Source organism: Rana temporaria, chromosome 1, assembly GCF_905171775.1.
Source record: "Rana temporaria chromosome 1, aRanTem1.1, whole genome shotgun sequence".
NCBI classification, from domain to species: Eukaryota; Metazoa; Chordata; class Amphibia; order Anura; family Ranidae; genus Rana; species Rana temporaria.
Genome location: NC_053489.1, coordinates 413,178,854 through 413,206,097, shown reverse-complemented (window position 1 = coordinate 413,206,097; position 27,244 = coordinate 413,178,854). Strand labels below are relative to the sequence as shown.

General features: G+C 45.9%; 1 protein-coding gene across 3 annotated transcripts in view; it reads left to right on the top strand.

Moving 5' to 3' along the window:
* Window positions 1-27,244, top strand: part of EPHA5 (EPH receptor A5) — a 389,544-nt gene that overhangs the window by 300,453 nt on the left and 61,847 nt on the right. For all 3 annotated transcript variants that reach the window (XM_040324659.1, XM_040324651.1, XM_040324667.1), the window contains exon 5: window positions 15,044-15,168. In XM_040324659.1, the coding sequence (XP_040180593.1) occupies window positions 15,044-15,168 (125 nt within the window). The remainder of the gene's footprint in view (window positions 1-15,043; window positions 15,169-27,244) is intronic.

Sequence of the window (27,244 nt, the reverse complement as noted above, 5' to 3'; positions counted from 1 at the left end):
ATCTATCTATCTATCTATCTATCTACTGTATCTATCTATCTATCTATCTATCTATCTATCTATCTATCTATCTATCTGTCTGTCTGTCTGTCTGTCTGTCTGTCTGTCTGTCTATCTATCTATCTATCTATCTATCTATCTATCTATCTATCTATCTGAACATTACAAGGCCAGCAGAGGGAGTTGCTCCCAGGGTTTAATGGGCACCACAGGATTCACAAAAATGTTTTCTTCTTGACACCTTCAAGACGTCCATCTTAACTATGTTTGCACATATTAGTGCCTCCTCTTTCAAATGTATTTTGTCTATTTTGACATACACTATATTGTCAAATGTATTGGGACTCCTGTCTTTACACGCACATGATCTTTAATTGCATCCCGGCCTTAATCTGTAGAGTTCAATATTGAATTGGCCCACCCTTTGCAGCTATAACAGCTTCAACTCTTCTGAGAAGGCTGTCCACAAGGTTTAGGAGTGTGTCTATGTGAATGTTTGACCATTCTTCCAGGAGCGCATTTGTGAGGTCAGGCACTGATGTTGGACGAGAAGGCCTAGCTCTCAGTTTCTGCTTTGATTCATCCCAAAGGTGTTCTATCGAGTTAAGGGAAGGACTCTGTGCTGGCCAGTCAAGTTCATTCACCCTAAACTCGCTATCCATGTCTTTATGAACCTTGCTCTGAGGCCCAAAAACGCCAGGATAGTACAGATATCCTGAAATGACCCCTTTTTGGAAAGTAGACAGTCCGAGGTATTTAGTAATTTTGGAAAATTACGTTTTTTTTTTAACATTCTGTCACCAGTGCAGTACAGCGTCATCATATAATGGGCGTGGCAGTGATCAGGAATACCGTCTGGTGACAGTATGAAAACTAAAACAACAACAAAAATATTATTTTTTACATTTATTTATTTTTTTACATTTTTTTAAGCCCACTTTGGCCAGAGCAGTATACTGATAACATAGTAACATTGTACTACTCTAGGGAAATTATCATTTTTTTTTTTTTTTTTTACACATTATGTTTGCATATAGCAATGAATTTCATTGCTATATGCAAGCATTTTACTGAATGAAATCGATTCAGTTTTTGTTATGATTAGAGTTGATTGGCCATAGCTAATCACATGGTACAGATGGGCTGTGATTGGCCCAGTCTGTACCATGTGATCACACTGACCAATCATAGCTAGCAACACAATTATATACAGTATGATGGATGCCTGAAAGGAAGCCATCCTTTGTTTACAACTGCCATGTGATCTGCTGTGAATGTTTACAGTGGTCACATGGTACCAGTAGCGGGCAGTACAGTGATCAGTCATCAGCTGTGTAAGGTGGATGGAGCCGGTGACAGATCATGCCGCTGTGCTGCCCCCCGGCCATGCTCGATCCGGGAGGACATCATATGAGGAGACGAGAGGTTGCCGCCAACATCATATTGCCATAGGCCGGCCGAACCAGTTAAAGAAATCAATGCAGAGAAAAAAAATTACTGGATGACATTGCTGATCTCACCTTATGAATATCCTCCTGATCACATGTTTTTGGGTCACTGAACTGAAGAATCTTTTTATTTGAATTGCTGCATATTTGGTTAGGTATTCATAATGATCATAAATGCAGAGACACCCCCTCTATCTCCTTAAAAGATTATGAAACGTAGCAGGCTTACACTAGAGAGTCTAGGCATTCAGCAGTGCTGGTATTTTGAATGTATCAAAACCAAAGACAGACATGCATCTGGTAAAGCAATGGCAGTCTATGTATTTATCTATTTTACTTTAAATTGTATAAACCCATAACGATGAACCTCTTCTATTTATCGCTCCTGTTCAGTTCACCTTTGTGAGTTCTAGAACATCTCCCACCTGTGCAATGGGCATAGGAAGGGGAGAGGTGTTCTGTGGTCCTAACACACGTCCTGTCCTAGGGTGTTCATTTCAATTCATACATATAGTATGGTGCGTGAGCGTTCTCACCCTAGGACAGAAAGTGTGTCAATAGCAGGATCCCTTGAGCAAAATAAATAAAAAAAGCCTGGAAATATATATATATATAAAATTAATGCTGCCACTACGTCTGAGGACTAGTAATCGGCAGTATATTAAATTGTTGCTCTTGTGTTTAGTAGATATACTTTAAATGAAGGTTTTTCAGAGGCTGAATTTTGCCTGCATGTCCAACCACTACCTAACATTATCTCATCATCCCTGCTTGAATGGTTAAACCTTAGAAAAATACTTCCTAGTTCCATATTAGTTTGTATTATGCAACATTTTCTAAGTATTATCATTATCAAGCATGACGTCAATTTGATGAAAGAGTCATTAGCCAGCCTAAATGTGTCTAACAATTTTTTTTTTGATAAATGCACGCTCTACGTTGTTTTGCCTTGGTAAAAGTCTGTTGTTTTTCTGTGTGCAGCACAGCTCCCTGATACTCTGTGAGAGCCGCCAGACCCTACCAGAAATAGTGACCTTTAGAAACAGGTTCCAGGGCAATTGCACTTTCCTTTCAAATCATACGGTGCAGTATCCAGTTGCAGACTTTTTAAGATGGAATGATTGCAGCCTTTGTGAGGATGTGGAGATTAAATTACATTTTGTTTGGGAATGAAAACTCCAAATATACTTCTACCTTTCTACTTCAGCCCTGTGCATTGTAACGCAGATGTGCTCCGGATACCAAGACACTATCATATGAATACCTCAGGGATCGATTTGATATACTTAATTGGCCTTTATCGCACAGTTACACTTTAACACTTCTATGAAAAGAAAGCTCAAGGGGGTAAAATTACCAGCTTTATCATTTACTCGTGGTATAGTGTTTCCTTTTTTGCTTGTCTAAATTTTATTCAATGTCACAGCAGATTTGCAGACATCTGCACATATTGGTGAGCTACAAATGGTTTGGTTGGCTGCACTTTAAATACACATTTGGCCATTCATAGGGAGTATTTGATCTGCCCTATACACAAAGATAGAACAGCAGAAGAGTGGGCTTGATGCAGAACTAAACTGCATGACAACGTTTTAAAAAATTGGCCCCCAGGAGTCTTTGGCATAATGTGAAAACTCCTCAGCACCTCTGTGTTCATGATCCCTTTCATGGCCTGCTCTTCTATCCTCATCCGGTCTTGTTCTGGATTTAGAGTCTTCAGCCATCTTGATTGGCCTGAGATGACAGAGCTCCAGCACATGTGCACAGGCGTTATTTCAGATTTGTGCTGAGACTGTAGACAGAGCTGTACATGCACTGCTCAATGTACACTGACATATAAAGTGCTGGTATGCAGGCAAACTTAATTCCCATTTTATTAAAACACAGTAGAGCGGTTTTTAAATAAAAAAGAAAGGTGCTGCACCTTTAAATCAACCTAACATGTGGATGCTAAGACCCCTTTCACACTGAAGCACCGCTAAAACAGCGCCAGTCATTTTTGTAGTGCTTTAGCGGTGCTTTAGTGACACTTTTTGGATGCTATTGGTCGCTTTTTTAAAGGTCATGTAAAAACATGACCTTAACCACTTATGGACTGGAACAATTTCCCCCTTAATGACCAGGCCATTTTTTTCGATACGGCATGGCATCGCTTTAACTGACAATTGCGCTGTTGTGCAATGCTGTACCCAAACAAAAATGCAGTCCTTTTTTTCCTTTTGGTGGTATTTGATCACCTCTGCTGTTTTTATTTGTTGCACTATAACCAAAAAAAGAGTGTAAATTTTGAAAAAAAATATATCTTATACTTTTAGCTATAATAAATATCCTCACAAAAAATATAAAAAAGGAAATTTCTTTATCAGTTTAGGCCAATATATATTCTTCTACATATTTTTGGTAAAATAAAAAAACTGTAATAAACGTATATTGATTGGTTTGCGCAAAAGTTATAGCGTCTACAAAATAGGGAATAGATTTATGGCATTTTTTTTATAATTACATTTTTATTACATTTTTTATTTACAACAAACCACACAATGCTATACACAAAATAAATGAGAAAGTGAACCATTATCTATATACTTCCATCCTTACTCCTCTATCCCAGGTATTTTTCCCATTTATATAGGTCAACTTCTATGCGATATAAAAAAACACACATATATATATATATATATATATATATATATATATATATATATATATATATATATATAAATTATACAAAAATAAATAAAAATATAGAGAATATGATAAAAAAAGAGGGAAAGGAAAGGTTTAAGGTTTGAGCAAGTGGAAAAGGTCCTATATTCCAGATGATGGGTCTACATTCCTTTTCAAGTTTATGTGCTATCATGTGTCTATTATGAGTGTATTACTTTATGTGTTTATCCATGTGTACTTCATATAGGGGGTGGTTACGTTTTTGGATAAACACATACACATACACATAAAATAACACATTTATAATAGATACATGTAAGCTAGAAAGGGAATGTAGAGCCTTTATTATGCCATTTTTAATAAATGTGTATTATATATATATATATATATATATATATATATATATATATATATATATATATATATATATATATATATATATATATTATATATATTTTTAATAGTAATGGCGGCAATCTGTGATTTTCAGCGGGACTGTGACATTGCAGCGAACAGATCGTGCACTTTTAACACATTTTTGGGACCATTAACATACAGCGATCAATGCTATAAAAATGCACTAATTACTGTGTAAATGTCACTGGTAGGAAGGGGTTAACACTAGGGGCGATCAAGGGGTAAATGTGTTCTCTCATGTGTGTTTAAAACTGTATGGGGATGGGACTGACTAGAGGAGGGGACATATCGCTGTAGTAGGAACAGCGATATGTTAAGTAATGTTATGTTAAGTTGCTGCTTGCAGGACTTTTTCTAACGCCCTGCAAGAGCAGCGCCCCAGTGTGAAATCACCCATTCAAATGAATGGGAGGCAGTTTTCAGGCACTTTTCAGGCGTGAAAGGGGTCTAATACATCTACTTAAATAAAGACGTGTCAACAACTATACAAATATAAAATAAAGTGTCAGAGTAAATGAATCATAGACCAAAATGTCCATATATGTTTAAAGGAGTTGTAAAGGAAACTTTTTTTTTTGCTGAAATGACTGTTTACAGGGTATAGAGACATAATAACTGATTTCTTTTAAAAACTATTAAAAATAGATAAAAATCAATCATATAACGTACCTGTAGTTTCTAGGTTCGTTTTTGCATCTAGTTTCGTCTTTGCATGTTATTTCCTGCCTCTGTGCTATACAGAGCATACAGAGCCATAGAGCAGTTATGGTTTGGAAAACGAAACTAGAAACTAGACACACAGTAATCACACCTCATTGAAGTTAGTAACCACAGAGGGAAAGCTCCCAGTACTGTGGTCATCAGGAAACAGACAACCAGGAAGTGTGGAGATCAGAGAAGAATTACAGCAACTTGAGAGCAAAAACGAACAATGAGGACATGAAAACAGCACTGCATTAGGGTAAAGGAAGCTATTAAGATAAAAAAAAATCCTTTACAAACCCTTTAAGGATAACCAAGCACCATGCTCCTTCAAAAATTATGGTAATCTTCCAACAACTGTGTTCCACCAAGTGAAAAAATATGTGTATGTGCTCAACAGAACCTTTTGGCCACCAAGTGACCATCAAGTAGAAAGTAAACAGATCTCATAGGATCAGATTCCAATTTTCCAGCAAGCTCACTCCCACTTTGTAACACTACAATAAATGATCCAGGAGGGATCACAAGAGGGTAATATATAGTGTAGTATGTTTTAATATGTGGAAAGATATGAGGAAAGATTAGAGGAATGTAATTTATTCACTCTTGAGAAGAGGAGAATAAGTCGGCATGTGATGAACATGTACAAATATATGAAAACGGTTTCATGAATTAAAAAATAACAAAACAGTAAAGTTAGCCCATTTTTTTGTATAATTAGACAGATTATGTTACGCCAAGTAAATAGATACCTAACATGTCACGCTTTAAAATTGTGCACATACATGGAATGGCGCCAAACTTCAGTACTTAAAAATATCCATAGGCGACGCTTACATTTTTTTACAGGTTACCCGTTTAGATTTACAGAGGAGGTCTAGTGCTAGAATTATTGCTGGTGCTCTAACGTTCGTGGCGATACCTCCAGTGGCGGCCCGTCCATAGGGGCCGCCCCCCATCCCCCAGTCAGTAAAAAAAAAAAAAAAAAAATTTAAACCTGCCCCTTTAAAAAAAAAAAATCCAAAAAAGGGCCTTATATGTGCACTGTGTCCGCGCGCGGGGCGCCGGGCACAGTGCCGAAAGAGTAGCGCCACGTCTGTGCAATCACGGGATTGCAGACGCGGCGCTACATTGGAAGCCAAAATATGGCATTGTGGCGTTCTCCATCGCGCCACTTGCTTCCGGCGCGATGGACAGTATTGTTTTCGCCGAGCGGGTGCACACACTTTAAGTGTGCACCCGCTCGTCTCTTTGCTCGTTCCGAAAAACCGGAAGTGACGTCGGTACTGCTGGAGCTCCGTGCGCCCGACCGAGGAACAGGTAAGCTGAGCTATGCCTGCCTGCCTGCCATGATGTTGTATGGAACAACACCCCACACAACACCAGCTTGCTTACTATGCCTCGGTGACAGCATCCACCCCCCCCCCGCTTATTCAACACTTTTTGTTTTATTCGACGGCCGCACCCCCCCCCCGCTTATTAAAAGAAGTGTTTATGTAAATATTCGGCGGACCCCCCCTCCCACCCCCCGCTTATTTGGAAAAAAAAGTTTTAGCATTTAATATTCGGCTGCTGGCATCCAACCTCCAGTCCCCCCAACCCCCTGCTTAATCCAATTTTTTTTTTTTTATATTGAATATTCTGCAAAAATAAGTGTTGTTAATAAGTGGGTAAATGAATTATAAAAAAATTTTTTTTTAATAACCGGACCCCCCCCCCCCCCGGTTATTAAAAAAAACTTTTTTTATAATTCATTTACCCACTTATTAACAACACTTATTGTCTATGTAAAAATTAATTACAGCACAAATAGCGGCCGGTAACACTACCCCACCAGACCACCCCCCCCCCCCCAATTATTAAAAAAAAAAAAACTTTTTTTATACTTAATGTGCAGGGAAAATATCGGCCGTCAACACCACACCACCCCCCGCTTGCAAATTGTCCTGCGACTTGGGACTGGAAAGTTGCAGGATAAGTTGGACCCGATGATTTCCAATGAGAACTGTTCATATCTGTGCAACTTTGAAGTAGTCCCTGCATTACTTTTGTCCCACTTTGTGGGACCAAAGTGGGACCAAAGTGGGACCAAAGTAATGCAGGGACTACTTTGAAGTCGCACAGATATGAACGGTTCTCATTGGAAATCATGGGGTATGACTTGTCATGCAACGTTTAAGTCCCAAGTCGCAGGACAAGTAATGCCTGCAGTCTCTGGTAATCTTGTGCAGTATGTCCGCAGTCTCTGGTAATCTTGTGCAGTATGTCCGCAGTCTCTGGTAATCTTGTGCAGTATGTCTGCAGTCTCTGGTAATCTCCTGCAGTATGTCCGCAGTCTCTGGTAATCTTTTGCAGTATGTCTGCAGTCTCTGGTAATCTCATGCAGTATGTCTGCAGTCTCTGGTAATCTTCTGCAGTATGTCTGCAGTCTCTGGTAATCTCCTGCAGTATGTCCGCAGTCTCTGGTAATCTTTTGCAGTATGTCTGCAGTCTCTGGTAATCTCCTGCAGTATGTCCGCAGTCTCTGGTAATCTCCTGCAGTATGTCCGCAGTTTCTGATAATCTCCTGCAGTATGTCCGCAGTCTCTGGTAATCCTGTGCAGTATGTCCGCAGTTTCTGATAATCTCCTGCAGTATGTCCGCAGTCTCTGTTAATCTTTTGCAGTATGTCCGCAGTTTCTGATAATCTCGTGCAATATGTCCGCAGTCTCTGATAATCTCATGCAGCATGTCCGCAGTCTCTAGTAATCTCCTGCCCATTTTGAGTCCTTCATTACTAACAGTGTCATATTTTAGTTTGTTTGCACCGATCTGTAAGGCTGCGCTATATACCATGATTTGTGATGCTGGGGCTGTATACTCTGTAAAGGAAACTTTTTTTTTTGCTGAAATGACTGTTTACAGGGTATAGAGACATAATAACTGATTTCTTTTAAAAACTATTAAAAATAGATAAAAATCAATCATATAACGTACCTGTAGTTTCTAGGTTCGTTTTTGCATCTAGTTTCGTCTTTGCATGTTATTTCCTGCCTCTGTGCTATACAGAGCATACAGAGCCATAGAGCAGTTATGGTTTGGAAAACGAAACTAGAAACTAGACACACAGTAATCACACCTCATTGAAGTTAGTAACCACAGAGGGAAAGCTCCCAGTACTGTGGTCATCAGGAAACAGACAACCAGGAAGTGTGGAGATCAGAGAAGAATTACAGCAACTTGAGAGCAAAAACGAACAATGAGGACATGAAAACAGCACTGCATTAGGGTAAAGGAAGCTATTAAGATAAAAAAAAATCCTTTACAAACCCTTTAAGGATAACCAAGCACCATGCTCCTTCAAAAATGATGGTAATCTTCCAACAACTGTGTTCCACCAAGTGAAAAAATATGTGTATGTGCTCAACAGAACCTTTTGGCCACCAAGTGACCATCAAGTAGAAAGTAAACAGATCTCATAGGATCAGATTCCAATTTTCCAGCAAGCTCACTCCCACTTTGTAACACTACAATAAATGATCCAGGAGGGATCACAAGAGGGTAATATATAGTGTAGTATGTTTTAATATGTGGAAAGATATGAGGAAAGATTAGAGGAATGTAATTTATTCACTCTTGAGAAGAGGAGAATAAGTCGGCATGTGATGAACATGTACAAATATATGAAAACGGTTTCATGAATTAAAAAATAACAAAACAGTAAAGTTAGCCCATTTTTTTGTATAATTAGACAGATTATGTTACGCCAAGTAAATAGATACCTAACATGTCACGCTTTAAAATTGTGCACATACATGGAATGGCGCCAAACTTCAGTACTTAAAAATATCCATAGGCGACGCTTACATTTTTTTACAGGTTACCCGTTTAGATTTACAGAGGAGGTCTAGTGCTAGAATTATTGCTGGTGCTCTAACGTTCGTGGCGATACCTCCAGTGGCGGCCCGTCCATAGGGGCCGCCCCCCATCCCCCAGTCAGTAAAAAAAAAAAAAAAAAAAATTTAAACCTGCCCCTTTAAAAAAAAAAAATCCAAAAAAGGGCCTTATATGTGCACTGTGTCCGCGCGCGGGGCGCCGGGCACAGTGCCGAAAGAGTAGCGCCACGTCTGTGCAATCACGGGATTGCAGACGCGGCGCTACATTGGAAGCCAAAATATGGCATTGTGGCGTTCTCCATCGCGCCACTTGCTTCCGGCGCGATGGACAGTATTGTTTTCGCCGAGCGGGTGCACACACTTTAAGTGTGCACCCGCTCGTCTCTTTGCTCGTTCCGAAAAACCGGAAGTGACGTCGGTACTGCTGGAGCTCCGTGCGCCCGACCGAGGAACAGGTAAGCTGAGCTATGCCTGCCTGCCTGCCATGATGTTGTATGGAACAACACCCCACACAACACCAGCTTGCTTACTATGCCTCGGTGACAGCATCCACCCCCCCCCCGCTTATTCAACACTTTTTGTTTTATTCGACGGCCGCACCCCCCCCCCCCCTATTAAAAGAAGTGTTTATGTAAATATTCGGCGGACCCCCCCCCCCCCCCCCCGCTTATTTGGAAAAAAAAGTTTTAGCATTTAATATTCGGCTGCTGGCATCCAACCTCCAGTCCCCCCAACCCCCTGCTTAATCCAATTTTTTTTTTTTTATATTGAATATTCTGCAAAAATAAGTGTTGTTAATAAGTGGGTAAATGAATTATAAAAAAAGTTTTTTTTAATAACCGGACCCCCCCCCCCCCCGGTTATTAAAAAAAACTTTTTTTATAATTCATTTACCCACTTATTAACAACACTTATTGTCTATGTAAAAATTAATTACAGCACAAATAGCGGCCGGTAACACTACCCCACCAGACCACCCCCCCCCCCCCCAATTATTAAAAAAAAAAAAACTTTTTTTATACTTAATGTGCAGGGAAAATATCGGCCGTCAACACCACACCACCCCCCGCTTGCAAATTGTCCTGCGACTTGGGACTGGAAAGTTGCAGGATAAGTTGGACCCGATGATTTCCAATGAGAACTGTTCATATCTGTGCAACTTTGAAGTAGTCCCTGCATTACTTTTGTCCCACTTTGATGTGACTTGAGTCCATAGACCTCCAGAATACATAGGCATTGCTTCAAGTCGCTGCAAAATCGCACCAAAAAATTGTGGCAGAATCTTGCGAATTTCAGGCTAATGCAGTCTGAAAGTTGCACAATTCTACTGCAATTTTGATGCGATTTAAAGCAATGCCTGTGTATTCTAGAGGTCTATGGACCTCAAGTTGCATCAAAGTGGGACCAAAGTAATGCAGGGACTACTTTGAAGTCGCACAGATATGAACGGTTCTCATTGGAAATCATGGGGTATGACTTGTCATGCAACGTTTAAGTCCCAAGTCGCAGGACAAGTAATGCCTGCAGTCTCTGGTAATCTTGTGCAGTATGTCCGCAGTCTCTGGTAATCTTGTGCAGTATGTCCGCAGTCTCTGGTAATCTTGTGCAGTATGTCTGCAGTCTCTGGTAATCTCCTGCAGTATGTCCGCAGTCTCTGGTAATCTTTTGCAGTATGTCTGCAGTCTCTGGTAATCTCATGCAGTATGTCTGCAGTCTCTGGTAATCTTCTGCAGTATGTCTGCAGTCTCTGGTAATCTCCTGCAGTATGTCCGCAGTCTCTGGTAATCTTTTGCAGTATGTCTGCAGTCTCTGGTAATCTCCTGCAGTATGTCCGCAGTCTCTGGTAATCTCCTGCAGTATGTCCGCAGTTTCTGATAATCTCCTGCAGTATGTCCGCAGTCTCTGGTAATCCTGTGCAGTATGTCCGCAGTTTCTGATAATCTCCTGCAGTATGTCCGCAGTCTCTGTTAATCTTTTGCAGTATGTCCGCAGTTTCTGATAATCTCGTGCAATATGTCCGCAGTCTCTGATAATCTCATGCAGCATGTCCGCAGTCTCTAGTAATCTCCTGCCCATTTTGAGTCCTTCATTACTAACAGTGTCATATTTTAGTTTGTTTGCACCGATCTGTAAGGCTGCGCTATATACCATGATTTGTGATGCTGGGGCTGTATACTCTGTGCTGTGACGCTGAGCTGTATACTCCTGACATTGAGTGGAAGCAAGTGGAATACAGGGGACGGAGCGGTGGATTCTATAAGGGGTGTGGCTTATGAGAAGTGGGAGGGACCAAATGTGGAAGGGCGGGGTTTTGCGCCCCCCCATCCTAAAATTTCACCAGCCGCCACTGGATACCTCACATGTGTGGTTTGAACAGCGTTTACATATGTGGGCGGGACTTACGTGTGTGATAGCTTCTGAGCGCAAGCTACTAGGGACAGAGACATTTTTATTTTATTTTTTATTTTTTTATTTTTTATTTCACTTAATTTTTTTTATTTTTACACTTTTTTTATTTACTTATTTTGATCAGTTTTATTCCTATTACAAGGAATGTAAACATCCCTTGTATTAGAAATGGTTTGTGACAGGTAATCTTTATGGAGAGAGGCGGGGTCAATAAGACCCCACATCTCTCCTCCAGGCTGGAAAGCATGAGATCGTGAAAACAATTCAGAGATCTCATGCCGACAGCTGCGATTGCAGCTTTGTTTACTTCTGGGTACCCGGGCGTGACGTCATGACATCGCGCCCGGGCTGCCAGTGGTCATAGAGATGACTGGTGATGACTGGTGACCATATGCTTCCCATTTGGCGCAGGCAGATCATTTCTCTGTGTCCCTGATGGCATGGAGAGCCCGAAGAAGCACCGGGTGGCGGCGGGAGGGGGGACGTCCCCTCCCATCGCCTATCAGAACAATCAAGCGGCGGAAGTGCCGCTATGATCATTCTTATGGTGCACAGGATCGCCGGCTGAAAAGATGGATATCTGATTGATGCCTGTAGCTGCATCATCATTCAGATATCCCCACTGAAAGTCCAGGAAGTCATATGATGTACCTTGGGCACGAAGTGGTTAAGCAAAAATTGTAGACATTGTAGACAAGCAAGTATATCAGGGCTGATTTACTAAAGCAGTTGGGAATATTTACTTTAATTATTCAGTCTTTTGAAAAGTATCACTAAATTGGGTATTTAAAGTGATCAGGATATTTGTTTCCTCATTATTGGATAATAGAAGCAACTATTCACAACATTTTTTGAATAAAGATTCTTAGCTCTTTTAGTAAACCAGTCTCACTGTTGGAATAATATGATATTTTCCTGTCAATCAGTTTTACAAATTCTCTATCACCAGCCATTATGATTTTAAGTTGTCTAAATACACAAACTATGTGAACTTTGAGAAATAGCTAAAAAAAACAAAAGGGAAAATCGACATTTACCATAACAAATGTAAATTAGAAACCCACAGGGAGAAGTTTATCTTAGAACAGATCAAATGTTGCATAGCCAGTGTGACCTGCGTATCTGTAATACAACGATCACAATCTTATTTGTTTTTCTACATTTTTCCAAAATTCTAGAAGATAACATAGGTAAATTTAGATTTGGCTAAAACCTGTTTAAATATTATGCTTGCAGTATAGAAACACAGAATTTTCTACAGTGAGGATACAGTAAAATAAAATAATATAATATAATAATATTATATGTTCATTTTGAGTCCAGCTTATAAGATAGGGAGAACAACAGCTTAGACTCAAAAAACATATAAATATAAGAGATGAGGTTTTATCAACAAAGCAAAAAAGGAAAAAGGTATCCAGAGGCAGCCTAAGCTGCTTGTCAACTTGGGGCGACCGATCCACGCCAACATGGCGATAAGGAAATTGTTCCTGGACCGCAATGGTAGCGTTGTTTGAGGCAATTTTCTCAGCGATTTCCTGACTTGGAGATTAGGACCAATCTTTCAGAATTTTTGTAAGTTCACGCCTTCTGTCCGCCGGTTTGTCTGCAGGGAAAATACTCCAGTGAATGTATGTTAAATGTTTTATCTTGGTAAGTTGCTGTGAGTTTTGATGGGGTCCCCCATATATAAGTAATATTATGGTTGCGTAAGGCTTTAGTGACCGTGAGGAGTTTCTTTCTGTGCTGTATAGTGGCTTGTGAAAGATCCGTGAATAAACCCGCATATTGCCCATTCATTTGATGGTTATTCCTTACGGCTCGGATAGCATCTTCTTTTATATGGTAGTAGTGTAGCCTTGCCAGAACGTCTCTCGGCACTGTATCCAGGAGGAAATTTGGTTTAGGTAATCTGTGAGCCCTATCAATCGTTAGCTCAATGTCAGTTGCTTTAGGTAGTAATGTGCGCAACATTAGGTGTATGTAACCTCTCAGGTCAGCATTTGGGATTGATTCTGGAATTCCGCAAAATGTTATATTATTCCTGCGTGAGCGGTCTTCCATGTCTGTTAACTTTGCTGCCATCCTCTGTAATTCATTTTGTTGCTCTTTATATGCATCTACTAGATTATTGTGGGCAGAGAAGGCATCCTCCATTTTATGTTCTGTGTAGGTCATTCTGTGTTCCAGCTCTTGCACGTCATCTTTAATGGGTTTTAACATTTTCAGCATGTCAATGTGCAAAGAGTCTCTTAAGGAGATCAGCATGTCCTTCATGTTAGACATAGTTACAGGATTAGAGGAGGAGGGGAACTGTTCAAAAGGGATCTGATTGGAAGGTTCTGTTATGCTTTCCTCCATATTAGAATCTTCTTCCTGCCTGTCTCCTTTGGCTTTCTTAAATTCAGTGGGGCTGCGAATGGTGGGGCTATCAGGTGGAGAGACATCATTGTTCCCCTTAGCTGTGCATTGGATGGTTTTACATACTGAGGACACGCTGCTGGATTCTGATGAGCTCTCTCTTTCTCCGGCTATCTGCCTGTGTGCCCCGCCACAGGCGCCATCTTGGGATGTTCGGTCGCATGTGGAGGGATGATAATCTGTTAATCTTAGCATATTTTGGCGCTGTGAACCCCGTTTTCGGATCAGGTGCGGGGTCCTCTTGGGAAGCCATTGGTGCTAGTGGAGAACACCTCAGTTGCTGTGACCGGTCGCTTGCGGTATTGTGGAGCAGGAGCTTAGCTAGAAGGCAGCCGTCTCTCACGCCAGCTAGGCATGCCCCCTTTGAGTCCAGCTTAGATCAAGTATAGACAGTATGTGCCATACCTGTGGGATTTGTAGTAGGCACTGCTACAACACTGATCTCCAGTGACTTCCAGGTCCCATGCTCAGTAGCTGCCCTGGGGAAGGTCACTGGCTTGGCATAGGCACCATTGAGAGCACACTTTGCATTTTTTCAAAGAATGCAATGTGTTCCCTGCTTAGATGAGGTGGAGAGGTTGGATAATGTGTCTCTGGGAAAAAAAAAACTTGTTATTAAGTTTATATCTCTAGAGAAGACTTGCACATAAGGTTATTATTGGCAGAAATGGTCTAACATGCCCTTTAGTTACAGATCTGTATGTACTGTATATCTTAAAGGGTAAGTATATGTTCAGAGAATAAACTCTTACCCTTCATGCTTAACACTCCCCCTGTACCTAAAGAAATCCCCCCCCCTAATTAGAGAGACAGTCCCATAGGAACTTATGAAGAACTAGTACACAGGCGCAGCCAGCAGCAAGACAACTTGGACTGCAGGATGTAAACAGTGCTCAAGATTCAGGTTAATATAAAGCCTGGACAGAGTGTGTGGGTTATTTTGTGTTGGGGGGTAGGCAGGCAAAGTATTGTAAGCAAACTTTTTCTGAAAGTAAATTTACCTTTAACAACCCAACATTTTTTATAACAAATTTTCTGCAAACTATGACTATAAAACCAGAAGCTTCCTTTATTAATCTTGCTATTTTCCTTTTGTTTCTGCAGCCCCATCTCCAGTCACTCATGTGAAGAAGGGAAAAATCGCCAAAAATAGCATTTCCTTGTCTTGGCAGGAACCAGAGCGACCCAACGGTATCATCCTGGAATATGAGATCAAATACTTTGAAAAGGTCTGACCTTTTGTAATGTACAGTTATATCTTTGTATTTTTCTTTTCTGTAGCCAGCTAATCTTGGTTAGGGAGCCATCAGCTACATAGGGAAATTGATTACTAATTGATTGTGTCTGCAATAAATGACCAGGGTGACTTCCAGTGTGTGTTTTTAATTAGTGTGGCATGTCAGCTGAAGGGAAATACATTAAAAGTTCAGCTTAGAGTTATTGGCAGACTTTGCTGATCTGAATAAAGGTCACTAAAATAAAAAGGAAGCCAACCATTATATATAGCTAATATTTATGAGCCCGCTTTGACAATATTTTTATGTATTCAATGGCGGGAAATCAGTTTGCATATAAATAATTTGTTTAAAATACGGGCTGTAAATCATTGATTATTTTGATAATGTTGGGAGCAAAAACCAGGTTATGAAAGCATTTCTGAAATATTAACCTCTCTCAGTGGATCGGGTGTCATTTCTCTCTCGGAAGCCCTGCACAGTACCAGTGGCAAAAGCAATTATAAGATGTGATAAGAAAGATCCTTACTAAAAATGAAACAGTATCAGCTAATGTGTTGGAAGTGAGTACAGGAAAATGGATCGGAATCCAGCTTTATTATTTAGGCAGTTACAAGAATACAAGTTGAAAAAACAACTTCAAGGTCATTATAGTGTCATTGTGCTTGTGTCTTAGTATTTCCTGTAACCCAAAGCCAGCAGTTAAAGGAAACCTTTACTAATGCCTGGAGGCTGCCAGTTTCGGATCTCTCCTGCATGGATAAGTTCCTTGCTAATCGACTGGCTTCTTTACCTTTTAAATACACAAATTAGAACACATATACAGATTATGGGTTCTGACATAAAACTCAATTTCAGGTTTTGCAAGTAATAAGTATTTGCCCATTAATAGTTAAAATAAACATGTAGCACTCACCTTTGTTCAAGCACTGTCAACCCGTGACACTCTTCTCTATCTGCTGTTACTCTTCTCAGTGTCATTAAACTAATTTCATGTATCCAGTCCATGTGACTACATCACCACGTTGTCCTGGGCTCACCGAACTGCTGCACAGAACAGTGCTCACATGTCTTTACTCAAGTGGTGTACTGTGCAGGAGAATGGACCATCCACCGCAAATGTGAAGAACAGTAGTGGAAGGACCCCTCTGTTCACGCTAGTTTTTTGCTTTAGGCCCCTTTTACACTGGGGCGGGAGGTGCGCTGGCGGTATAGTGCCGCTATTTTTAGCGTCGCTATACCGTCGGAATTGCAACGGTATTCGGCTGCTAGCGGTGCGGTTTTAACCCCCACCAGTGGCCGAAAAAGGGTTAATACCGCTGGCAATGCGCCTCTGCAGAGGCACATTGCCGGCGGTATAGCCGCGGTCTCCTATTGCTTTCAATGGGAAGGAGCGGTAAACACACCACTCTTCTCACCGCTCCAAAGATGCTGCTAGCAGAACTTTTGGAGCGGTCCTGCTAGCGCACAGCTCCAGTGTAAAAGCCCTCGGGCTTTCACACTGGAGAAACTACAGCCGATGTTTAGGGCTGGTTTTCAGGCGCTATTTTTAGCGCAATAGCGCCTGAAAACTGCCTCAGTGTGAAAGGGGCCTTAGTATGACAAAAATTATACAAATGGGAAAAACAGCTCATGCAGGACATTAACTAATCCCTTGCCTACAAGGTATACTGCAGGGCATTTTTTCAGAGAGAACTTGGTGGAACTCAGTTTCACCACCTCTGGTCCAGACCCTTTGGTGTCTGCTCACCACAATCACTTGTAAACACAGAAGTCTGGTTTCTGTGTTTACAATTGACAGCTCTGCACTCCGTATGTAATGCAATCCTGGTATTTAATGCCCCTTTAAGATCCTCCTACTGTTCATGAAATTTGACTGACCACACCCACTATTTGATGTGATTTGGAGGGTGTGTGTAGGTGGATAGGTTTTATGGGGTTGTGGTTAAGTTACAGCACCTATTGTTTGAGAAAAAAAGCCCTGGTATACTGTATTTATAAACATCTTGATAGGAGGGTAAAGCAAGCTTAGTACTGATTTTTTAAGCTGACTCTCGCCTGTCATGTAAAAAAAATCTGGACTCTGTGCATGCCAGTCAAATTCCCCCACCACAAACTCACTCATCCATGTGTTTATGGAACTAGCTGTGTGCAGTCATGTTGGAACAGGAAGGGGCCATCCCCAAACTGTTCCCACAAAGTTGGGAGAATGAAATTGTCCAAAATGTCTTGGTATGCTGACCCCTTTAAGAGTTCCCTTCACTGGAATTAAGGGGCCAAGCCCAACCCCTTAAAAACAACCCCCCACACCATAATCCCCCTCCATCAAATTATTTGGAGGGGTGGTCCAATACTTTTGCCAATATAGTGTGTATGAGCAAATTTTGGGGTGGAGGAACTTGACTGGACTGACCATAACCCAATAGAACACCTTTGAGATTAATTAGAGTGGAGACTGCGAGCCAGGTGTTCTCGTCCAATATCAGTGCCTGACCTCACAAATCCGCTTCTGGAAGAATGGTCAAACATTCACATAGACACACTCTAAACCTTGTGGACTGCCTTTCTAGAAGAGCTGAAGCTGTTAAAGCTGCAAAGGGTGGGCCAACTCAATATTGAACCCTACGGACTAAGACTTGAATGCCTTTAAAGTTCATGTGCGTGTAAAGGCAGGCGTCCCAATATTTTTGGTGATATAGTGTATATATGATTGTGCTGCAAGTGGTTAAAGGAGAATTATGGCCAAAGCTCATTTTGCTCTAGTTCTCTTGTAGGTCACAGGAGTGCTCCCGTGTTTAGCCAACATCGGGCTAAAGTCTGCTGTCAGCTGACATCACAGGAACGGTCCAGGCTCTAGCGAGATACCGTCTTTTTTTTTTTTACAGTAAAAGTTTTTTTATTTTGAAGACAGACAACAAAGACACACACAAATCAACGACAGTACAAGCCACAAGGGCAGCAGAATGATTACACAAATCATAGGAAATCAGCATATACATAGCATATCTATGATGGGATAGTAGGCCGGCCACACAACTCACAGGACAGACTTCATGAATAAAACAAATGCCAGGCTCGGGGCACCAACCGCAGGAGGGAGGTAGAAAAGCAGGGGAGACGACAAGGGCGGGGGGGGGGGAAAGGGGAGGGAGGGGAAGGAGAAGGAGGGGGGGGGAAGGAAAGGGGGGGGGCAGAGACCCGCGGGACACCTCAGTCAGGGGCCATCACAGGGGGGCTGTCAACAGAACAGTTAGGTGAGTCAATCCACTTCGACCAGATTTTTTCAAATTTGGCTGGACAGTTCCTGCTCTCATACGTCAACCTATAGAGTGGGAGAACCCTATTAATCGTAGCCAACCAGGAGGACACTGTGGGGAGCTCAGTGCCCCGCCAGCGCAGCAGGATCTCCCTCCTGGCGTAGAACAAAGCAAAGGTGATACCCAGTTTGGTGTACCTGTCACCCTCAACCTCGCCCAGGTAACTAAGGAGGAACACTTTCGGATCCCTTACGAGCTCCACCCCACAACGGTCCGAGAGGACCTCCGCCACCCCCCCCCAATATGAAGCTAGCTTCGGGCAGGACCATACCATGTGAAGGAACGAGCCCGTATCCCCCAAACACCTGGTGCACCTGGGGCTCCTGGAGGGATAAATCTTGGCCAATCTCTGCGGAGTGTAGTAGGCCCGGTGCAAAAATTTTAATTGTATAAATCGGTCTCTGGAAGCGATCATAGACGGAAGAAAGGAAGAGACACAGTCCTCCCAAATCTCCTCGTCCAGATCCGGGATGTCCGCATTCCATTTGGCCAGGGCCTCTGCCGTGGTTGTGTCGTATGCCACCGTGAAACGTAGGTATAGGGATGAGAGGGGCTTCCCCATGACACCCGAAATCAGGAGGCGCTCAATCGAGTCCGACTCGAGCACAACCGGTTCCGGGAACTGGGCTGCAAGAGCATGCTTGAGCTGTGCATACCTAAAAGTGAGGGAGGATGGAACCTTGTAGATCCGGCTCAGCTCCTGAAAGGGCATCACCACACCTCCCGGCATAATGTGCCGGAGGGTAAGGACACCCCGCCGAGCCCAGACCACCGGGTCAGGGACCGTGTTCAGGTGGGGGAGGAGGGGGTTACCCCAAAGCGGGGTATGTGGGGAGACGGTGTTGGGCTTCAACATTCGGGCCCTAGAAGTCGCCCATACCCGAATAACAGTTGCCATGGGCCCCGTCACAGAGGGGTGAGCCCTACATCCCCGAAACACCAGGTTAGATAGTGCTGCATAGGAGCCCAGGACAGCCGCTTCCAAGGTGACCGCCGGGTTCTGGCGTGGCTGGGAAAACCACCAACGGACCGTCACCAGGACTGCCGCCCAGTAGTATGCAATAAAGTTGGGGAGGGCCAACCCACCCCCGGACAAGGGAAGGTAGAGGGTACGTTTCGCAACCCGGGGTGGACTACCCGCCCACACAAACGTCATCACTATACTGTCAAGACGTCGGAAGAAGGTTTTCGGGATAGTGACAGGGGTCTGGCGGAAGAAATATAGCAATTTGGGAAGTATCACCATCTTCACAAGGTTCCCCCTTCCCACCGGTGAGAGGGGGAGATTACGCCACGTCGCACAACGCTTGGTCACATGTTCTAACATCGGAAGGATATTTTTCTCCATGTACGACCCCGACTCGAGGCCCACCCTTACCCCCAGATAGGTGAATTCATCCACCCATCGTAGGGAAGTATGTGAGTCAGTGCGAATCAACGAGGGATGGAGCGGGAGCAACACCGACTTGTCCCAATTGATTCGCACTCCCGAAAAACGCCCGAACGTCTCAAAATGCGCCAGTGCGTTACGCAGGGAGGTAGAAGCATCCGCCAAGTACAGCAGAGCGTCATCCGCGTAGAGTGACAGTTTCTCCTCCAGGGGGCCCACTCTGACCCCTCGAACCCCCGGGTCTAGCCGGATGTGCGCGGCCAGGGGCTCCAAAGCCAGGGCAAATAATGCCGGTGACAGCGGGCAGCCCTGCCTGGTTCCCCGCTCCAAGGAGAAGGAGGGGGACAGGGTCCCGTTGGTGCGAATACGCGCCGTGGGGTGAGCATACAACATTTGTATCCAGGACAGGAAACGGGGGCCAAAACCGAACCTCGACAAAACCGCCCAGAGGTAGCCTCACTCGACCGAGTCGAAAGCCTTCTCGGCGTCGAGTGAAGCCACCACCCCGGGATCGCCCGGGCCCGCCAGCGCCAGGTGGGTATGTAAGCGACGGAGATTGATATCAGTGCCACGGCCAGGCATGAAGCCCGTCTGGTCCAGGTGGACCAAGGCCGTAATAACGGTGTTGAGTCTATTCGCAAGGACCTTCGCGAAGAGCTTTGCGTCAACATTGAGGAGAGAGATAGGGCGGTACGAGGAGCACTGGGTAGGGTCTTTGCCGGCCTTAGGTATTACCACGATTACTGCCTCGCACATCGAGTCCGGGAGTGCTCCCGCCTCTGAGGCCGACGAAAAAAGCGACTTTAGTTTAGGGGCCAGATCTTCCTCATAAGCCTTATAAAATTTGGCCTGGAACCCATCCGGTCCCGGCGTCTTGCCCCCTTGCATCATCTTTAGAGCCGCCTGTATCTCCTCGAGCTTAAACGGGGCATCTAGTTTACGCACAGAAGAGGGAGTGAGAACAGGGACATCCACCTCCTCCAGGTAGCACAACAGGTCGGGCAAATCGTACGCCACCCTGGAACTATACAGGCGTTGGTAGTAGTCAGCAAAACATTTGTTAATCTCCCGTGGAGTGGAGTGGAGGGTCCCCTCCCCGTCCCTGACCTGAGCTATGGCGGACCCACCCGACTGCTCTCTAGAGAGCCAGGCCAAAAGCCTCCCCGTCCGCTCCCCCTGTTCAAAAATGCGTTGGGATTGGTGAAGCAGCTTTTTCTGTGTCAGGGCCGTCCGTAAAAGAACAGCCTGTCGCGTCAGGGACTGAAGGTGGGAATAGTGATGGGGTTCCCGGGTGCGAACGTATAGAGCCTCCTGTCTAACCGCCTCCCCCTCTACATCAGTGAGCTCAGCCCTGCGTTCCTTCCGGACCCCCGCAATGATTGACTGGTAATGGCCCCGGGAGGAGGCCTTAAAGGCATCCCACACCGTGGTCTCCGCGGCCGTACCTGGGTTGTCCACCCAATAGGCCCGGAGAGTGTCGTGGAACCTGGGCTCCACCTCCGCGTCGGAGACCCAGAACCTGGAAAGTCTCCAGAGGGTGTCAGTCGGGTCAGTGGTCAGCGTCAGTGAGAGAAGCAGGGGGGCGTGGTCCGAGATCCCGCGAGGGAGGATGGTTATGTCACGTACCCTGGGCAATACCGGCGCCCCAACATATGCTAAGTCGATTCGAGAGAAGGATTTATGGGTGGCCGAGTGGCAGGTGAAGGCCCGAGAATCCGGGTTCCTCCATCGCCAGACGTCTGTAAGCCCATACGTGTCCACCCATTCTGCCAAGCCCTGGCGAGTAGTACCCGATGGGGTGAACCTGTCCATACCAGAGTCCGGGACCAGGTTGAAATCACCCATCAGGACCACATTGTCACAGGGAAACTGCGCCAACTTGGCCGCAAGTGTTCCCAGGACTCCCAGGGAGGCAGGAGGGGGCAAATACAAACCCACTAGAACCCACGGGAGATTGTAAATCAGAGCGTGAACCAGCACAAACCTGCCATCCGGGTCTAGAACCAGATCGAGGAGTTTAAAAGGGAGTGACTTGAGTACCAGGACACTAACCCCCCTGGCATAGGTCGAGTACGTTGAATGATAATGGTGGCCCACCCAAGGCTTTTTAAGACTAAGGGTCTTGCTACCCACCAGATGCGTCTCCTGCAACACACACACGTGAGGGCTGTGCTTTTTAATGAATTGAAAGACGAGAGACCGCTTGATCGGGGAGTTAAGGCCCCGTGCGTTCCAGGAGAGGACATCAAGAGTAGCCATAACAATCCCCCAAGAAGATCATAAAAGGAGCGAGCAAACATGAGCGGCCCGGATCGTTCACCCCAGCCAGAGTCTGGCCCGAGGAAGGGTCCAGGTCCACCATCCCAGCAATCACTATATAAAAAGGTTGTCGTACTGTCATAGAACACATAACAATCAAACATAACAGGGCGCCAACCGGGCCACCCAAACCCCCCCCCCCCACCCCGCCACCCCCCCAACATGGAGGAGAGCTTGCATCCCAAAACAGACCCCAGCCCTCAGGCTGGATACGAGGGCAATGAACAAGCGGCTACCCGCTTCTGTTAAACCAAACAGTCAGTGAATCTGAGTATCCACAGAAGGATAAAGTGTGTGGAACACCCGGAGCCCCGGGGGCGCAGTTCTTAGGTAGTAGAGAACAAATACTCCCAACAGGGAGACAAGGCAAACAATAGTAGTCCAGTTCCTATACGGAGGGGGGGGGGGGGACTCCCCCACCTAAAATATCAGCAGGAGGTAAAAAATGGAGGGGGGGGAGGGGAGTAAGAAGGAGTCCATCCGTTGCAGCCGGACCGCTAAGGGGGGAGCAGGGGAGGCATCAACAGGTAGTCAGTGTAAAATAATAGGGTCTCGATCCCCCCAGCCCCCTCAAAAAACAAGGGACGAGGAGAGGGGGGGGTTTCCTGCGGAGCCGCGGGTATGCAGGAGGTCCATGGTCTTCTTCTAGGGGGGGGAATGGCCAGCAGGCCCAATAGCCACGGAAGGCGACAGGGCGACCCCCGGGTCCGGGATCCGGGCAAACCCCCCCTCAACTGGCACAGTATGTCCCCATCCCCCCACGGGAAGTCCCCCTAGGGGGGTTACTCACAGTCAGCCGATGAAGGGTGAAGGAGAATTAGCGTTACAGCCCGTTCAACGCGGTAGGGACTCGGCCCAGGCCGCAGCATCTCTTGGTGAGGTGAAAAACTGTACCCTCTCTCCATCTTGGACCCGGAGCCTAGCAGGGAAGAGCATGCTGTACTTGACACCGCGGTCTCTCAGCATGGCACGGACGTGATCGAATGACTTGCGCTGGCGCTGTGTTTCCACCGAGTAATCCGGGAAGATCAGGAGCCTGAAGTTCTGGAACTTGAGTTCCCCCTGCAGACGTGCAGCCCGGAGGACGGTGTCTCTGTCCCGGTAGTGTAGGAGCTTGAAGATGAAGGTGCGCGGCGGTGCTCCCACCGGGCCCCTAGTGGCCGGTATTCGGTGGGCCCGCTCTATAGAGAAGTAGGGGGAGAATCGGGCGCCCGGGAGAATGACCGGGAGGATCTGTTCCATGAAGGCCACCGGGTCCGCGCCCTCCGCCCCCTCCGGGAGCCCAAGGACTCTCAAATTGTTGCGGCGGTTCCTGTTCTCGGCGTCTTCCGCTCTGTGCTCCAGGACCTTCACCCTGGCTTTCAGCGACTGTATGTCGGCGTGATGGTCTCTCTGGACATCCTCCAGATCCGAGACCCGTCTCTCCGCCTCCGACACGCGGTCTCGGAACGTGTCTAGGTCGCGGCGTATGAGCGCCGTTTCCGCCTGGACGTGGTCTATCTTAATGGTGAGGGCGGATTGGCAGGTGGAGATCGCCGCCATGAGGGCCTCAAAGGCCGCCGACCCTGCCTGGATCGAATCATCCCGCTGGGGATCCACGTGGGACGCCATGTGGTGTGTAGAGGCCGGCGCTCTAGGCCCAGACTTGGGTGGGGTGACCGCGGCAGCGGCGTTACGGCGGGTCCGGCAGCCCCTGTTGTTCCGGCGCATTCCCCGGGGACCAGGGTGAGAAGGGGTGAGGTAATGGTCCGATTTCCACACTCGGATCAAAGCTGAAAAGGATCTCAGAGCGGGAGCTCAGCAGTTACACGTCTGCTCCCAGCGCCATCTTGGACACGCCCCCGAGATACCGTCTTTAATGTCAGTATCTACCCAGATGCCTGGACTGGCAACTACCCTAGCCTCTCAGTGTGCTTTGTTTTGATGGTTTAAAGTAAAATGCTAGCAAGAAAATCAGATTTTAACACGTGCGGAATAGTTTAAAATTGCAGGGTAGATCCGTTAATCATGTTACTTAAATAAAAAAATAAAAAATAAACTTTTTTTGGGGCCATTATTCTGAAAGACCTGTTTTAGGCATGTTTCCTCTACACCTATCCAATATAAACTGTTTAACTTTAAAACTCTTCAACAAATTTTTATTTTTTATATTTTTTATATTTTTACATATTCTACACACATGGGGCCTGATTCTCAAAAGAGATACGCAGACTTAACTGCTGTTCAGCCTGCGTATCCCTGTGCCTAACTTTGGAAACGATTCTCAAAAGGCTTTTTCCAAAGTTAGGCAGAAAATCTGACATGTGTAAGACACTTACACGGTCAGATTTTAGGATGCAGTACCGCATCCGCCACTGGGGGCATTTCTCATTGAAATGCAGCTTTGCGTATGCAAATGAGGACAAGCAGATTTTCAAAGCATTTCAGCACTGTGATTTCTGCGTAAGTTCCGAATTTGCCTGCGCAAAACTAGGGCTGGTTTTATAATGTGGAAAGTTAGTCACACATTGTAAAGGCCCATTCCAGCGACGGCATTTGGTATGCATTCCTGAGGGAGAACTCCACGGCAATTTTTAAATTCAAAACCGGCATGGGTTCCCCCCCAGGAGCATACCAGGCCCTTAGGTCTGGTATGGGTTGTAAGGAGACCCCCCCACGCCGAAAAATTGACGTAGGGGGTCCCCCTACAATCCATACCAGACCCGTATCCAAAGCACGCTACCCCGGCCGGTCAGGAATGGGAGTGGGGACGAGCGAGCGTCCCCCCCCCTCCTGAGCCGTGCCAGGCCGCATGCCCTCAACATGGGGGGGTTGGGTGCTCTGGGGCAGGGGGGCGCACTGCGGGCCCCCCCACCCCAGAGCACCCTGTCCCCATGTTGATGAGGACAGGACCTCTTCCCGACAACCCTTGCCATTGGTTGTCGGGGTCTGCGGGCGGGGGCTTATCGGAATCTGGGAGTCCCCTTTAATAAGGGGGCCCCCAGATACCGGCCCCCCACCCTAAGTGAATGGATATGGGGTACATCGTACCCCTATCCATTCACCTGGAGGCAAAAAGTAAAAGTTAGTAAACACACAACACAAGGCTTTTTAAAATAATTTATTATTCTGCTCCGGATGCCCCCCCTGTCTTCGTTATTAGCTCAATTACCAGGGGGGGCTTCTTCTTCCACTCTCCGGGGGTCTTCTCCGCTCTCCGGGGGGGGTTTCTTCTTTCGCTCTCCGGGGGGGGGGGCTTCTCCGGACTCCGGGGGGCTTCTTCCATCTTCTCCCCTCTTCCGCTGTTGACTCGGCGAACCCCGGTTCTTCTGCAGCTCTCCGGTGCCTTCTTCTTCAGCGCTGGCTGCCTGCTATGTTTGTGTGTTAGCTCAATTAGTAACAGGCAGCCGGCGCGGTCTTCTGTGACGTCAGGGTCTTCTGTTCTTCTCCCCTCTTCGGATGTTGACTCGTCGCCTGTTGTCGCTGTAATGATGGAAGCGCGCCTTGCATCACATTTATATAGGCATCACCGTCCCATCATGCTCCGGCAGGTACCCACGTGGTGGGTGCACGTGGGTAGGCACCCACCACGTGGGTACCTACCGGAGCATGATGGGATGGTGATGCCTATATAAATGTGATGCAAGGCGCCCTTCCATCATTACAGCGACAACAGGCGACGAGTCAACATCCGAAGAGGGGAGAAGAACAGAAGACCCTGACGTCACAGAAGACCGCGCCGGCTGCCTGTTACTAATTGAGCTAACACACAAACATAGCAGGCAGCCAGCGCTGAAGAAGAAGGCACCGGAGAGCTGCAGAAGAACCGGGGTTCGCCGAGTCAACAGCGGAAGAGGGGAGAAGATGGAAGAAGCCCCCCGGAGTCCGGAGAAGCCCCCCCCGGAGAGCGGAAGAAGAAACCCCCCCTGGAGAGCGGAGAAGACCCCCGGAGAGTGGAAGAAGAAGCCCCCCTGGTAATAGAGCTAATAAAGAAGACAGGGGGGGCCTCCGGAGCAGAATAATAAATTATTTTAAAAAGCCTTGTGTTGTGTGTTTACTAACTTTTACTTTTTGCCTCCAGGTGAATGGATAGGGGTACGATGTACCCCATATCCATTCACTTAGGGTGGGGGGCCGGTATCTGGGGGCCCCCTTATTAAAGGGGACTCCCAGATTCCGATAAGCCCCCGCCCGCAGACCCCGACAACCAATGGCAAGGGTTGTCGGGAAGAGGTCCTGTCCTCATCAACATGGGGACAGGGTGCTCTGGGGTGGGGGGGCCCGCAGTGCGCCCCCCTGCCCCAGAGCACCCAACCCCCCCATGTTGAGGGCATGCGGCCTGGCACGGCTCAGGAGGGGGGGGGACGCTCGCTCGTCCCCACTCCCATTCCTGACCGGCCGGGTAGCGTGCTTTGGATACGGGTCTGGTATGGATTGTAGGGGGACCCCCTACGTCAATTTTTCGGCGTGGGGGGGTCTCCTTACAACCCATACCAGACCTAAGGGCCTGGTATGCTCCTGGGGGGGGAACCCATGCCGGTTTTTTCTTTGAAAATTGGCATGGAGTTCTCCCTCTCAGGAATGCATGCTGAGCGACGCTGTCATTTTTTTTTATAATTATTTGTTTTCCTGGCGCGTCTTTTTTTTTCACCCGTCGCAACTTTAGTGTCCCGTCGAAATTCTCAAAGCCGCCCGGCGTTAATTACGTTCGCGCGCTGCACGTCGGGAAAATGACGTCACACGCATGCGCAGTACGGCCGGCGCGGCAGCGTGCCTCATTTAAATTTTAAACGCCCCCAGGAGAGGAGGACCGCCTTACGACGGCGGCACTTAAGTTACACGGCCTGAAATTTCTACCTAAGTGCTTTGACGATCGGGCACTTAGGTAGAAATTTTAAGTCAGTGTAACTTAACTGCTGAAATTTAAGTTAGGCAGACTTTTTGAGAATTTGGCCCATTGTTTCTTGCGCTCATTTGTCCAAAGTCAGATTTCCGTGCGTGTTACCTTTAACCCGCAGGTTAAACATCCAGACAATTTTAATATATCAGGTATTATAATCCCCTT